The following is a 14,617-nucleotide window of genomic DNA, read 5'->3' on the forward strand; positions in this document are numbered from 1 at the left end:
AGTTAAGTATAAAATGCTCACTAGTAAAGAGAAAGCCAAGGAACAAGGAAACACTAGATGGGAGAAGTATACATCTACATTAAGCATATAAACTATTCACAGTGTAAATTCACAATCCCTAAATTGTATGCTTATTTGTTAATAAAAGTAATTTACTATTTATTTTTCTGCCAAAGGCAAAGTTGGACATATATTTAATTCTTTCCCACAACCATCCTTCATTTTAAGCCATCCTACCTGCAGCTGTCTTGGCCCTAGACCAATTTCACCGGGTTACAGGGCAGAATTGAGCTCACCAGTTCTTCAGTGGTTATTTCGAAATTATGAGCATTAAGAAACTGTACCAAGCACTTCACACCACTACGCTATGGGGCTGGAGTTGTGGCACCTTGGTTCCTAGAAACCACTTACCTACCTGTGGTTGTTTTTTTGTTCGTTTTCCCTGAAAAGGAGTCATGCATGCAAGGGTTAAAAAAAAAAGGGGCGGGGGGAGAGGCTGCAGTTTTTAATGTACCAAAAAGAATTAAATAAAAAGTCTCTCGCCCACAGCAGGAGGTACCACTGTCAACAGAGTCTTGTACATTTTGCCTACTTACAAACTAAAGTAAGTCAAATAAAAACGGGTTGGTTCTAACACTGGCAACTGGAAAATGAATAAAATCCCAGAAATGTACCATTAACGGGGTATAATAGATTGTCTTATTTGAAAACTTAAGAGTGCACATCCAAACCTTTTAATAATGACCTGAGTACAGAATATTTTCCTTTGTTAAACAAATTCAAATTGTATCTAATAAGTAGATGATTATGTCGCTCTCACAATAGAAATCTATATTAACACTTAATACCATAGAACAACTTTGCCAAGCTTTTCATGCCAAAAGTGCACTATTAACAAAGGTATCACAATTTTGTTTTCCAATAAGAGGTATGTTACGTATCTGGAACCTTACTCATATAAAAGATGTTCAAGTCATGAATAAATTGTTTCTGGCAAAATGAAAACTTAATAATGTCACGGCAATGTTTAAAATACTTGGTGATACATCCCTCCTTAAAAAACAAACAAACAAAACCAACTTACTTAAACCTCCACCACCCATCCATCCGCTATGATAAATTCAGATTTTTAGTTTTCCTTAAATGGGGGTGTACATGTAACACTTTATATGTCACTCTCTTTATTAAGAGCCTTGCATATAATTTCACATGCTCCCAACTGACCTTTTCATTTTTCTTGTGTGTCTCTAATGGCTGCTTAGCTGCTGCACTCCGAGGAGTTCGGACGACCTCTTCCTCAGCCACTTCGATGGTCCGTCCGTTTGGCTGCACAGCAACAATAACGGATTCTGTTATCAAACTGCTTGGCAGAGCAAATCAAAGATTTGTACTCAGGACACAGAATATACAACAATCAAATTCTACCCCCGACCCAAATTAAAGACTTTTGTACAGCTGTGTTATCTAAGACTATTGTCCCTAGGAACTACATCTTGTAATATAATAAAGAATGAACTTATAAGCAAAACTGTACCACAAATTTATTTTCTGATTTCACCCAGGCATCAGTACCTCCAACAAAAAATAGTGGAATGGAAGCAGGAAAAAGAACTAAATTGTATTTGCATTCTGACCATCAATTGGCTGTGTAATCTCAGAGTATTTCACTCGTTATCTTTGAGTCTTGTTTCTACATCTATAAAAATGATAGGTCTGATCTATTCAAAAGTCCACAAACTTTTTTGGTAAAGGGCCAGATAGAAAATATTTTAGGCTTTGTGAGCTATGGAGTCTCTGTCGCAACTACAAAACTCTGCTACTGTAGCACAAAAGCAGCCACAGATGATACATAAAGGAATGAGTATGTCTGTGTTCCAAAAAACTTTACAAACACAGGTGGAGGGCCAGATTTGGTCCATGGACCACAGTTCGTTGGTCTCTGTATTAGATCATCGCTAATGTCCCCTGTAATCCTACAATCTAATAGCTCTACTATTCTAGGATTAAGAAGCTTTACTAACCCGCTGCCACAGTTTAAAAAGGCTACCTCAGTTTTCCTAACATCCCCAAAATAAAATGATAGCACTTAGAGGTATTCATGAGTAGAATTAAGTCTGTGAACACTAATTCTGGCTTTTAATCAGAATCACTAGTTTGGGTTTTGTTTTTTTTTTTAAATGAAGCATTTCTGAGCCCCATCACCAGAAATATACTTAGATTCAGAACTCTGAAGAAAAGGGCCCAGGTATCTCCCAGGTATCTGTATTTCTAACCTCTTCTTTCTGGATCTTACTACTTCTTTTCACTTGCCCATTCTTCTCATATTCAACACAGTAAGTTAGCAAATCAATATACTAGTTTAAATTGCTTTATTTCTAGTTCTTGCAGAACAGATTTCCACCAGATTACTTATTACAGCAGACCTATAGCCATGAAAACAATATGAATGTTCAAAGTTTTTCTAATGTGACATTACCTGCATTTGTGCAAAATTATCAGGGATATGCAGTTGGAAAGAGAAACCATTAATATCCCAAAACCCAATCTGCAGTTTTCCCAAAGATTTATGGCGGAAAAATCCAAACAAAAGCTGTCTTTTAGCTGATTAAATTCCTCATTAACTCAAATTTAATATGCTGAGTCTTAAGCAACTTGTTAAAGTCAGACAGCTAATGTTGAAACCAGGTGTCCTCACTCTCGGTTTGGTTTTCTTTCCTCTGGGCTGTTTTGCCACTTTAATGCTGTCTCTTCTCATTTCTCTGTGTTTATGTATATTGGGGGGGCGGGGAGGGGTGGAGGAGACAATGCATTGAGAAAGGTCAGAAACCCCAGAAAGGAATTTGGGCTTAAGAGCCATATCCACATCAGGAATATAAAACTTTATTTAATCCTACTTTCCAGTATCACCATCTTACTTGTCAATTCTCATATGCCATTTCTTATTTCAGACTAGTCAAACTTACTTTTTCTGATTTTCTGGGGTCGTCCTCACCTTTCCATGTAAGCTTTACTCCAACTGACCAATCTTACAGCTCTAAGTCCACACAGTTTCCCTCTCTTCACTTGTGGCAGCTCACAAGCCTCACATCTGTGAAACTTCATTTAACTAATTAATCCCTTCAGCAAACTATCATAGTCACTTATATGATACCTCCATTTTACTCATGTAAATGACTAAACTGAGTCATTTTAATTTATATACTAGCTGTAAAAAGGTGAAATTAAGTGGTTAAAAACTATCTTAAAAACCGCTAAAAAGTTCAATGCAATTCCTTTGAGACAACTGCAAACAATGCTGATAGAGCCTCCCAAATGAAAGATGAAACAATCTTTCCTTCTGGACAAATACAAAGTCTGAAATCCTCAATCAGTGACCGACAGAAGAACACTCAGTCTCCATTTCATAGGCTCTGCGATGATCAGCAAGCCAAAGGTGGTCCCACGTTCCAACCTGTGCCAATTTTACTTGCTTCTTTGCAACAACTTATGTAGTGGCTAGAACTGCAGCTGTTTTCCTCTAGTCTATGCAGATTTCCCAATTTTCCACTAACTTTTGGGCTTTATATAGGTCTCATAACTATTGGGGTTCCATAAGTCATCAACAGCTCCCCACAAATGCCTGACACCATGAAATAATAAGCCCCCTATCCCAAGGGAAAAGTCAACAGCATTCTTAGGTAGCAGGAAAAGAGGATACACTATGGTGGTTGTGCCTCTCCTACCTATCAACAGCACTAATCTGATCTCTACCAGCTGGTCAAGGAAGCCTTGTCCTGGTAAAGCATTAACCACATTTAAATGAGCAAATCCCTAAATGGAAGCATATTATGCAGATCTGCTCACACGCAAACTAACACTTCAAATCCAATGTGACTTCCATGCTGGGTTTTACATGAAAGTATCTTCTCTGATCATAGAGACTTTATATTATATATGGTGTTGTTTCTGCAGGTTAGAATTACATGGGCCTCTCGCTGTACCCCGGTTTAAAATCCTCTGGAAAATTCTGAGGTGTTCCCCTCCAGGGCAAACCAAAGTTAATTTTATATATAGCATGCAATCTATATTTTAAATTAGACCACCCCAAAATGTCCTTCAAATTTGGTGAAAATCAACCAGTAACAGAAAAATGATATAATCATTTCTTACAGGGATAAACTTGTAGACAATGCCATGTCAGCCTTATTATTAAACATTCCCTCAACTCCCATCCCAGATCCTTTTAAAAAATACATTCACAAAAGAACGTGTGTGTGTTGGGAGGGTGATAAGGCAGAATGAAGACACCTAGCTGACAATCAGGAAAATAAAATGGAGGAGGGGGCCACACAGCAGGGGAACAGGGTCTTATTTGATAACTACTCAAGGAAATAAAATTCTTCACGTTAGTCAACCTCCAATTTACTAATTCCATAAACATTTATTAAGTACTTAAGCACAAGGCACCTCGCTAGGGATCTCAGGGACGAGGACATATGAAAAGAATCTGCCCTCTGGGAGCTTTAAGGTTCAGAATAAGAAGATATGCTTAATAACAGACTTCTACTCCATTTGAGTGGCCTTTATATATCTGTTAAACTGATTCTAAATTGCAGAAGAATCTATAGCTAAGGTAAGCATAAACAAGGTTTAACATTTGACACTTCTAAAATGAAAGCATTTAGAATCCTATTCTCACTTAGTTATATAAATTTTATTTTTAGCCACGAAATGTAAAAACCATGACTTCAAATTACTTGGAAACTTCTTAAGTTTATTTATTTATTTTTTCTTAATTTTTTAAAAAAATTTATTTTATTTAGTTTTGGCTGTGTTGGGTCTTCGTTGCTGCGCACAGGCTTTCTCTAGTTGCGGCAAGCGGGGGCTACTCTTTGTTGTGGTGCATGGGCTTCTCATTGTGGTGGCTTCTCTTGTTGCAGAGCATGGGCTCTAGGTGCCCAGGCTTCAGCAGTTGTGGCACATGGGCTCAGTAGTTGTGGCTCGTGGGCTCAGCAGTTGTGGCCCGTGAGCTCTAGAGTGCAGGCTCAGTAGTTGTGGCACACGAGCTTAGTTGCTCTGCGGAATGTGGGATCTTCCCGAACCCGTGTTCCCTGCATTGGCAGGCGGATTCTTAGCCACTGCACCACCAGGGAAGTCCATTTCTTAAGTTTAGAAACTAGAAGGGCAGTCTACTAACTACCAAAAAAAGGGGAAATATGAAAAGACTATGGGCTTTGGAGTGCACAACCTGGGATTAAGGCCCAACTTCCATATTTAATCACCGTGACTTTAAGCATTTTCCTTGACTTAACCCTCAACTTCATCATCTGTAAATACGAAGAAAATATGTAACTTGTCTTATGTAACTTGTTAAAGTGACAGTAAATGAGAAAACATGTGAAAGCATACTTTACTTGCTCAAGAAACAGTTTCTTCCCTTCAATATCCTTTCCTCTCCAAAGCTATGATGGCCCATATACTCAACCCATGTTCCAGCACTCAAGTCATTTTTCATACTAGCAAGCTCAAAATATATGTTAAGTCCTGGTGGTCAAGAGGGCTAACAAACTGTACATGTATCCAATGGGCCCAAAGCTCCAGACACAAATTCTTTTGGGAAGTTAACAGAATACAAATGATGAGTAAATGTATCCTCTCAGAGGCTAGAAATAGTCCAGGCTTGCTCTAGAGACATGTCATACTATCTTTCTTTTTTAAAAAGCTGCTTACAGTTTCACTGTTTTCTAGAAAAATTACACAATATTCATTCATGTTCATTCACTCAACATCCAGTAAGTGAACTCAGTAGAGTAATATGCAGAACCCTTAAAACCTTGAAACAAAGGCAAGTGAGGCACAATTCCTGCCCTCAAGAAGCTTAGACCAAAGCAAAGGAAGAACACAATAGCACACACTAAAATACTAGACAAAAGATGTACTCTGCCTCCCCCACACCCCCCATCCTGTCCCCATTCCCCAGCCTCTTAAAGGAGAAGAGTATGAGTTTTGAAGGCAAGCTGAGACCATGGTTGAATCCCCAAATGTCTATCACCCTGGACAAGTTACTACTTCACTGGAGTCTCAATTTTCTTAGCTGGAAATTATACTGAGCATACAGGAAGCGTAAGACTACATATTATGTCCATGATAAAAAAAAATAAAGGCAAGACATCATGGAAATTCAAGAGATATCATCTTTAGCTGACAGACCTAATAACTTCCAAGTATTTGCCATGTGCCAAGCACATGCATTATCTCATTTAATGGACAAGACTTAGTCTTGGTCAGTTTCTTAGTTTTAGTTGTGAAGAGTGCTGATACGTATTCAAGACAGAACAATTTCTTGTCATTTATTTGAAAACACAAATTGTGTGTTTTTTCCTGCCAAATGTTGTGCACATATCAATTACATAAACTAAACATACACATAAACTACAGCTTCAGTCACAGTAATTTACCAACTTATTTTTAAATTCAACCCCAATTTTAAACTCCTAAAAACTAAGAGGATAATCTTACAAATATGGCCTATAAATCAAATTTGCAAAATCTTGCTATATATCCTGAGATATTTCCTTTAGGGTAAAGATCCTTGTGCCTTCTCAACAGCTAGCCAAAACTAAATCCTCTTCAGGGATTCCAAAACATCTCTTTGTTGATTGCATCAGGGATGCTCAGGGCTACTTTTATACGTTAGAGAGATGACATTCAATACCTATCACATGGCCAAATTATTCTAAAGATGATTTTTGAAACACTAAATACAGCATTGGTTTTCAAGGTTTTATGTCAGATGGGTAATGAGGTAAGGATTACAGGTGATACAGCAGACACATATCCATGTAATTCTTTCTCAGATCCTGATGGATGCCTTCTGGAACACTGGCATTCTGTGGAACAGTTTGAAAACCACTAGCATAGTTGGAGAGAAAACAGAGTAAATTTAAAAACTGGACAGGAATTCCCAGGTGATCCAGTGGTTAGGAACTTGGTGTTTTCACTGCCAAGGGCCGGGTTCAATCCCTGGTGGGGGAACTAAGATCCCACAAGCCATGTGGCGCGGCCAAATAAAACTGGTCAGATAACACCAAGTCCTCACAGAGATCTTATGATTTTGTTTGAATAGTAATAATAGTAACAATCATTTAAAAATGCTTTCAAGGCTTTCACAACCTTAAGTAGTAGTACATTACTCAATAAAGCCAAAGTGCAACAAAAACAAGTGTTCGGAGGGTTTATTGCTGCTCTTGGTATTTAAGATGAGCACAACTATTTAAGGTCTTTTCTGTCAGAACTATTGAAGGTCTTTTCTGCAAGGCCTCTGGCAGAAGAAAATGACAGGATGAAAAAGTCCTGTCATGTAACCAAACAAATGGAGCCAAAATTCTGGAGCTTCTGTAAAGGCCATTATAATTTTCAGCAGAAACTTCTGATTCTAAAAGTAAAATTTAAAAGCAACAAAGTTGTAACTCACTGAGAAAATTAGATTTGTTCTCTGAATGCAATATAATATCCTGGAACATGCTATCAAAATGAGAGGTTACAAAAAAAAAAAAATCAGAGAGGTAGAATGGAAATAACAGTGAGTTCTTAGACTAGAAATCAGGGTATTGTTTTGCCTTTGAAATGCCTTTGCTCTATGACCTTGAATAAGTCACTTAATCTCTCTGAATCTCAAGATTCCTTTTTGTAAAATCAGGAATGTTTGTTTTACCTATCACTCAGGATTTTAAAATCAAATGAGTATTCTTCTAAGACTTAAAACTAAGAGGACTAGTGAATTAAAGGGAAAAAGAAAATCCTGTAGATGACACGAAACTTTAGTAATACCTGGGATGACATGGTAAAACCACCACCTATGAATAAAAGACATAATTCTATTGAGAATATCTTAAAAAACAAATTTATTTAGCCCAATAACAGATTAGATTATTCAACTAAACAGTGAGATGTCATTTTAGATACTTCATTCAGCATTTAGTTTAACAAATAATTATCAAAGGCTCTTATAGGCCAGTCACTGCTTGCTATCCCATATCAAGGCTTATAATCTAGTGGAGAGAAAAGACACCGAGCAAAAGTAAATGAATAAGTTACTAGACAACTTACAAACTACAATAAAGGAAACACATATAAGAGGTTAAGACAGAAAATAGAAGGGGATGCCTATTTCAAATGGGGTGATCAGGAAAGCATTTTCTGGGAAGGTGAGTTTTAAAGTGAGATCTAAAGGCTGATTAGAACAGTGCGGTCAAGATGGTTCCAGAAGTGTTAATAACAGCTCACATAAAGGTACTGGGTTGTGAGAGTTTGAAGAACTGAAAAAGATTACTATAGGTGAAGGTAGCAAATGAGAGGAAACCAACTCAAAATTGCTTAGAAAAAAAAGCAGGTGCTGGGCCATGTAGGAAAGAAGTTTAGATTTTAAATGCAAAAGCTACTGAAATGTTCGTTTTAGACAAGATGGTGACTTGTTTTTAAAAAGACTCCTTACTAGGGTGTTGAGGAAGGACTGGGGGCAGCCAACAGAAGCTACTGCTGTACAAGTGAGTTAAGGTGATAATAGCTGGACTAAATATACGTTTTGGAGATAAAACTGATGGTACTTGCTGAAGGATTAGGATATGAGGTGAAGATGAGGAGGTAAGGAAAAGAGAAGAACCAAGAACGATTCTTAGATTTTTGGCTTGAGTAACTGAAGGAATGGCAGAGTCATTTACCATTTACAGAAATGGGGAAGACTGGGAGAGTGCAGGGAATTATAAGCCCTGTTTTGGCGATGTTAAAGTTTTTGAGACAAACATCAGGTTTCTAATTGAAGAAACCCAGTGTACATCTAGACATGAGGTTTTGGAGATGAGAGGAATAGTCCAGTTACAGATACAGGCAAATAAACAGTTGATCACCACTATCTGAAGATTCCATATTGGCAAATTTGCTTACTCACTAACATTTATTTCTAACCCCAAAATCAATACTTGTCATTCTTGGACATGCACAGAGCTGTGAAAAGATCTGAGTCATCCTACAAGCACATTCCCAGGCAATGCTCTGCCTTCTTGTTTCAGCTCTCATAAAAAATATAAAATAAACATAAAAAAGAGAGACCAACTCTAGCTGGGGAGCTAGAGAAGGCTTTATAGTAAAGGCAACAATGTAGCTGGGCCTTGAAGGATAGGTAGAAATTGGTAGAGATACAGAAAAAATAGGCCTTTCAGAAAAAATAATATGAATAGAAGAAGATAATATGAATAAAGAGACAATGACGTCTAGCTAATGGTAATGTCTTAGGGGTAATGGTATGAGATAAATCTAAGATGGGGTTAGATCATGAAAAGGCTTGAGTGCCATGTCACTGGATCTTATTCAACAGGTGTTGGGGAACTACTGAAAAGATGTGAACTTGAAAGTCACACGATCGGAGTTGGGCTTTAAAAGATTTAGCTGGCATAAGTGGGTAAAAGGGATTGGCAACAAAGGGACTGGAAGCATGAAAACCAGTTAGGATGCTGTAGGACAGCCTAAGCAAAAGGTAACAGTCCACAAGTAGGGCAGCGGCAGTGAAACTGGAAAAGAAGTAAAGACTACAAAAGACACAGCATACTATTAGAATGATTTATTGGCTGTATAAAGATGGACCTTACAAATTTTTAGCCAGATGAGGCAAACACAGCCATTTTCCACTGTAAAAATAAAAAGGTGGCTCACATGGAATTTACTAGGCATGAAAAATAGGAGTATGTTGCATAAATACTTTGGTAGGACATCTTACTATATTACGCATTCAATAATTACTTATTGACTGCCAGCACCGTGCAAGGTTATACAGTAGCAAACAAGACAAACACTACTCTTTTATTTACTGAGCTTATAGATATTAACAATCACACTATGGCAAGTCTTTATGAAAATTCCTAAACTAATATGAAAAAAACTTGTCCACTAAAATAAATTTTCTTTGACGATGATCTTGGTTACCTGCTTCCAGCTGAAATTCAAAGCAACAATTGTTAAAGACCAGTTATCTGAGATCTTACATCCATCCATATCGCTGCACAGATTAAGTCAAGCGAAAAATATTTACTGAGTGCCTATTTAACACTCACAATGAACTAGGTGTCATGAAAAATACATGTATGAAAACAATGTTTTCCAAAAATGCCAAGAGCTAAGCCCAGTGAAAAGTGCTGCCCCCTTCATCACCCCCCCTCCACTTTTAACAGGGGAACGAACTGCAATTCATGCCCCCCAAAACTTATGGCAAGAAATTAGGGGGTAAAAAGCAAACCGATATAAGAATTTAAAAAAAAAAAGCTTATGAATAGATTTTAAAAAGCTAAACGACATCTACTCTACAAATAAAAGAAGGCAACTAGAAACAAATTTTGAAAATTCAAGTTGTAAAATTTGGAATGATTTAAGAGAAAACTAAAAAGGATGGACTAAAAGGACAAAAATAAAATATTTAAACAAATATGGAATGTCCTTTTAAAAAACTGTAGTAGTTGACATCATTGATTCCACTTGAATCAGAATTAAGTATATCTTAAAATGTTTATCAGAATGATGTAGTAATAAAAGATGGATCATAAGATTAAACATGACTCCATTTAGAAATCTCTCTTATACCATGGATCTTATGGCCCTATTGCAGTGAATGATTTTCAAACTCATAGACAAGGGAGCTTGTTAAAAATGCAGATTCCCTGAACCCAGTTCCACAGATTCTGAATTTACAAGATCTGTAGTAGGACTCAGGAATCTACACCATTTAACAAGCAGTCAAAGTAACTCTACTGCAGGGACTTCCCTGGTGCTCCAGTGGTTAAGCCTCCATGCTTCCAATGCAGGGGACGCTGGTTGGACCCCTGGTCAGGGAACTAGGATCCCACAGGTCGTGTGGCATGACCAAAAAAAAAACAAACCAAAAAACCCCCAAAGTAAGTCTATTGCAAGTAGTTAGGGTTAACACTCTGAGGAATCCTGCAGTGTTTTAACTCAACTAAGATCTTCAATTTATAAACAAGATAAGCTAATCGGAGCATGGTTAAATGCCTTACTCAAATTTAGAGGTCCTAATTCCTGCCAGGCTGACAGAGTTAAGTCTTCCTCCCCTGAGCCATGGCTGTTTCTTCAGTCTCTCCCACTATCCTGCTCCTCCCCACTTTCAAAGTCAAATTCTGTGATAAGGTTTTTCCTGGCCACCTGGGCCCACACTAGGGTTTTCTGATATCTTTTTCCACAACTGGAATAAGCAGCTCCCCGGGGAAAAACTAAGCTTTTACTTTTGTATTCCTTTCATTGTGAGGCATATTCCTTTTTACTGCCTTCAATTTGCAAGCAGTATCCTGCTTTTCCCCAAGTAAATATTTAGCACAGTGCAAACCATATGAGTACTAACTAAATAAATGGAAGCTTGTATTTCTTAACCCTATAAAGCAGTGTTTTTCTAACTGTGGGTCACGCCTCACAATCAAATGTGAAACCAATTTAGTGGGTCACAAATATCATTAAAGAAAAACAGTTTGATACATGTGTGTGGGGTATTGCAATGTAAAATGTTTTCAATGTAGGTTGCAAAAACGTTTGAAAGCCACAGTTTTGTACATGCTGATGAACTTCTCCAACACAACTTTACCATTAGGTAGGCAAATACGTTTTCTCACGCCATTCTCCACTCCCCAAAGCTAAAACTGGATTTATTTATTCATTCCCCTTTCCTTAACTCAAATGAAAAGGAGAAGGAATAAGTACTAAGTTTGATAAGCATTTTTCACAGCACAAGTTCCACAGGAGCCTGTCTGTGCTCCTTCTTCAGATGGGTCGTCGAAGTGTTGTGATGCACTTCGGGTGGGCTCTCGGAGCACCTGTCTCTTGACCCAAGTCTATCTGAAATTCCAGACGTCCCAAACAGGGCTTTGAAATTTTCACATCCTGCTTCATCCACACTGGTCCTAGGCTTATTAATGTATGTGTTTTTTTCAAGATCACCTTCTTTCCTGTCTTGGAGCCAGGTTCTTTATTTCCACCATAACATTACTTTCTGGTAATCCTTGATACTCTCTACAAGTTTAAATATAATTACCTATGTTCCAAATCACTTGTATTTTCTCTTCTCCTAACCTAAGGTGGTATTCATACTGACAAAGTTGTATCCTTTCCCAGGTCTTGCATGTATCTTGCATCCTCTTAATCAGCAGGTCTAATCTAGACCTAATAATGCAGTAGCTGTGACTTGTCACATCTCTACTACAGCCTTATCCTTTGTACTGTTACCAACCATACTCTCATTGCTTTAGCTTCAACTCAGATCTCACTTCCTCCAATAACTTGCCTAAATTCCTCCAATGGAAATAGTCTCCCACTCTCCAACCCTCATTTATACTGCTCACACCTCTACAGCACCTGTCAGTCTACAAAGTATTAGAATTATTTTTGAATCTGTCTCCTGTATTAGTTTCCATGACTGACTTTAACTCTCACGTGTATACTTCCCACTGTCCAGCAAAAATCAGAGCGCAGTTCACACAGTATTGTACTTTATCGTACTGAAAAGGGGAAGAGCTAAATCCAGTGGCTATAAAAATAGGTTAGGAGCTGTTTCTCATTTTGCACACCCTCCATACCCTGCTCAACTGCACGGTATTTTTTTAAAAAATGAATAAAACCATGAACATTCCAATGGGAGAACCGTGGGGAAATAGCCATAAAGGCCGCAGAAATAAAACGCGAAGGCATGATAAAACGGCTGTGATGCTCTCTGCATTTCCACACGTGGCCCGGTAAATCGGTGCCGGAACGCCTCGCGCAGCCTGCGCCTTTCTGCTCTGTCATCCCTTTACTCTATTTCAAAACCGCCCACACCGCTCCGCCGAACTTGCCTGAGCGCTCTCTCGGAGGGCCCCGGAGCCCCGAGTACCCGAGAAAACAGACCCCCTCTTGCCTTGCTCCAGGTCCGGCCTCCACTTGCCACAGGCACCGGAATGAGAGGGGGTCACCGTCTCCCTTCAACAGTCCCAACTAAAATGGAAGCGCGTCCAGACCTGGGTACCTTTAAGCCTAGAGTCAGCCCCGGAGTCTGCAGGCCGCCGTATCTCCCCATCTCAGTGTGACCCGAGCCAGGCTCTGCCTCCCCGGCGCAGTCTTGCCACAACTTCCCCACCGTCAGGTCCCATCAGCCTCCGCACACACATGCAGCCGACCCAGCAGGCCTCGGGGACGTTGGCATGTCGTTCCGGCGGTCAAGGTTCCCGAGAACGACCTGACCGCCGGGCGCTTCTATTTAAACATACCTCGCACTGTCTAACTTCCTTCCTCTAAACTCATCTTCCCCACCGGTCCCATACTTCCTGAGTTTCCACCGTTCTCCAAGTAACGTGTCGACCGATCACCTCCTCCGCCTGGGGAGACTGCGTCCCGGCTCTCGACTAACCTCACTCTTTTCCTTTCCCATTCCCGGCTGGGGCGGCTCGCGTTTGGCCTCCCGCAAGCTCAAGGGGCTCCACGCTGGCCCCTCGCCCCTACTCTCCCGCCGCTCCTCCCCTACTCACTTTGGGCTTCTCCGGCAATTTCTTCCGGTTCTTCTTCTTCTGCTCCTCGCTCCTGAGATTCTTCAGCACGCCTAGGTCGTCAGAGGCCGGGCCCGGCGCGGCCGCCGCCTCCTCCCGCTTGCGGGGCGGGCTCCTCCGCTTCTTGCGGGCGCCGGCGCAAGCCGCGGCCCAGCCGTAGCCGAGCAGGAAGAGCAGCAGGAGCCCGAGCGTGCCCATGCCCACCAGGATCACCCAGCCCGGGTACCGTTTCGGCTCCAGCCCCAGGTCGAGGCCCAGCTCGGTGCGCAGAAACCCTAGGCCGACCGAGAGCATTTCCTGCAGCCGGGCTGAGCCCTCCTCGGCCTGCTGGGCCAGCTCGTCCAGCCAGCTCCGTGTAGCCATCTTCCCTCCCGTCAGGGGCACTCGCAGAATGACGCCGGGGCGCAGAGACGCCGTGGAACAGTCAAGGGAAGCAAGGAAAGGCCGGGCCGGACAGCCTCAGGCCGAGCGCATTGCGGCCGCCCCTCGCGCCGGAGCCGGGGATCGGCCGCTGCCGCCGCCAGGAGGACAGGGGCCTCCCAGTGCCCCCCGTCAGCCTCACTCCGCCGCCGCCAGGAGGAGGGGGGCGGCGGGAGGGAGTGTCTCCAGCGGCGGCCGCTAAGCGGCGTCTCCGCGCCAGGGCCAGGCCCCGCTGTCCTCCCTCGGCGGAACAATGGCGGCTCCGGCCGCGATCCACGCAGCGAGCGTAGACTAGGAGCAGGGCAGCGGGTCACGTGGGCGCCGGTGGGCGGGGCGTGGGGTGTCACGTGGGCGCGGGCGAGGCCGGGCGGGGTTGGAGCCGTTGGAGCTAGCGCGCCGCGGCTGCAGTTGGCGGTGACCCTTTCGGGCCTGGTGGCGGCGCCGAGCCCTGGGGATCGGTGACTCTGGGCGGGTGGCTGGGAGGGGTTAACCGGAGGAAGTCTTTGCGGGATGGCTGGTGGCCCGGAGCTAGGAGACGTGGCGCTTTGAATGAGTCCAGGGGAGGGGCTCTCGGCGAAGCCTGGGGGTTGGGGGGTGTGGAAGAGGGCGAAGAGCGAGGAACCGGGTCACGGGGTCTGGGTCAAAATTGC

The 14,617-nt window shown here is 41.6% G+C and overlaps 1 protein-coding gene across 6 annotated transcripts in view; it reads right to left on the bottom strand.

Moving 5' to 3' along the window:
* MTDH (metadherin) overlaps positions 1-14,258 on the bottom strand; it is a 55,136-nt gene extending 40,878 nt beyond the window's left edge. For 3 of the 6 annotated variants that reach the window (XM_057531938.1, XM_057531934.1, XM_028164631.2), the window contains exons 1-2: positions 13,530-14,258; positions 1,225-1,326 (exon numbers count right to left, since the gene is read on the bottom strand). In XM_057531938.1, the coding sequence (XP_057387921.1) occupies positions 1,225-1,326; positions 13,530-13,910 (483 nt within the window). In that variant the 5' untranslated portion in view covers positions 13,911-14,258. The remainder of the gene's footprint in view (positions 1-1,224; positions 1,327-13,529) is intronic. The other 3 variants (XM_057531936.1, XM_057531937.1, XM_057531935.1) reach the window with 1 other exon arrangement.
* Positions 14,259-14,617: the final 359 nt, after the last annotated feature.

Source organism: Balaenoptera acutorostrata, chromosome 17 (genome assembly GCF_949987535.1).
Source record: "Balaenoptera acutorostrata chromosome 17, mBalAcu1.1, whole genome shotgun sequence".
Lineage (NCBI taxonomy): Eukaryota > Metazoa > Chordata > Mammalia > Artiodactyla > Balaenopteridae > Balaenoptera > Balaenoptera acutorostrata.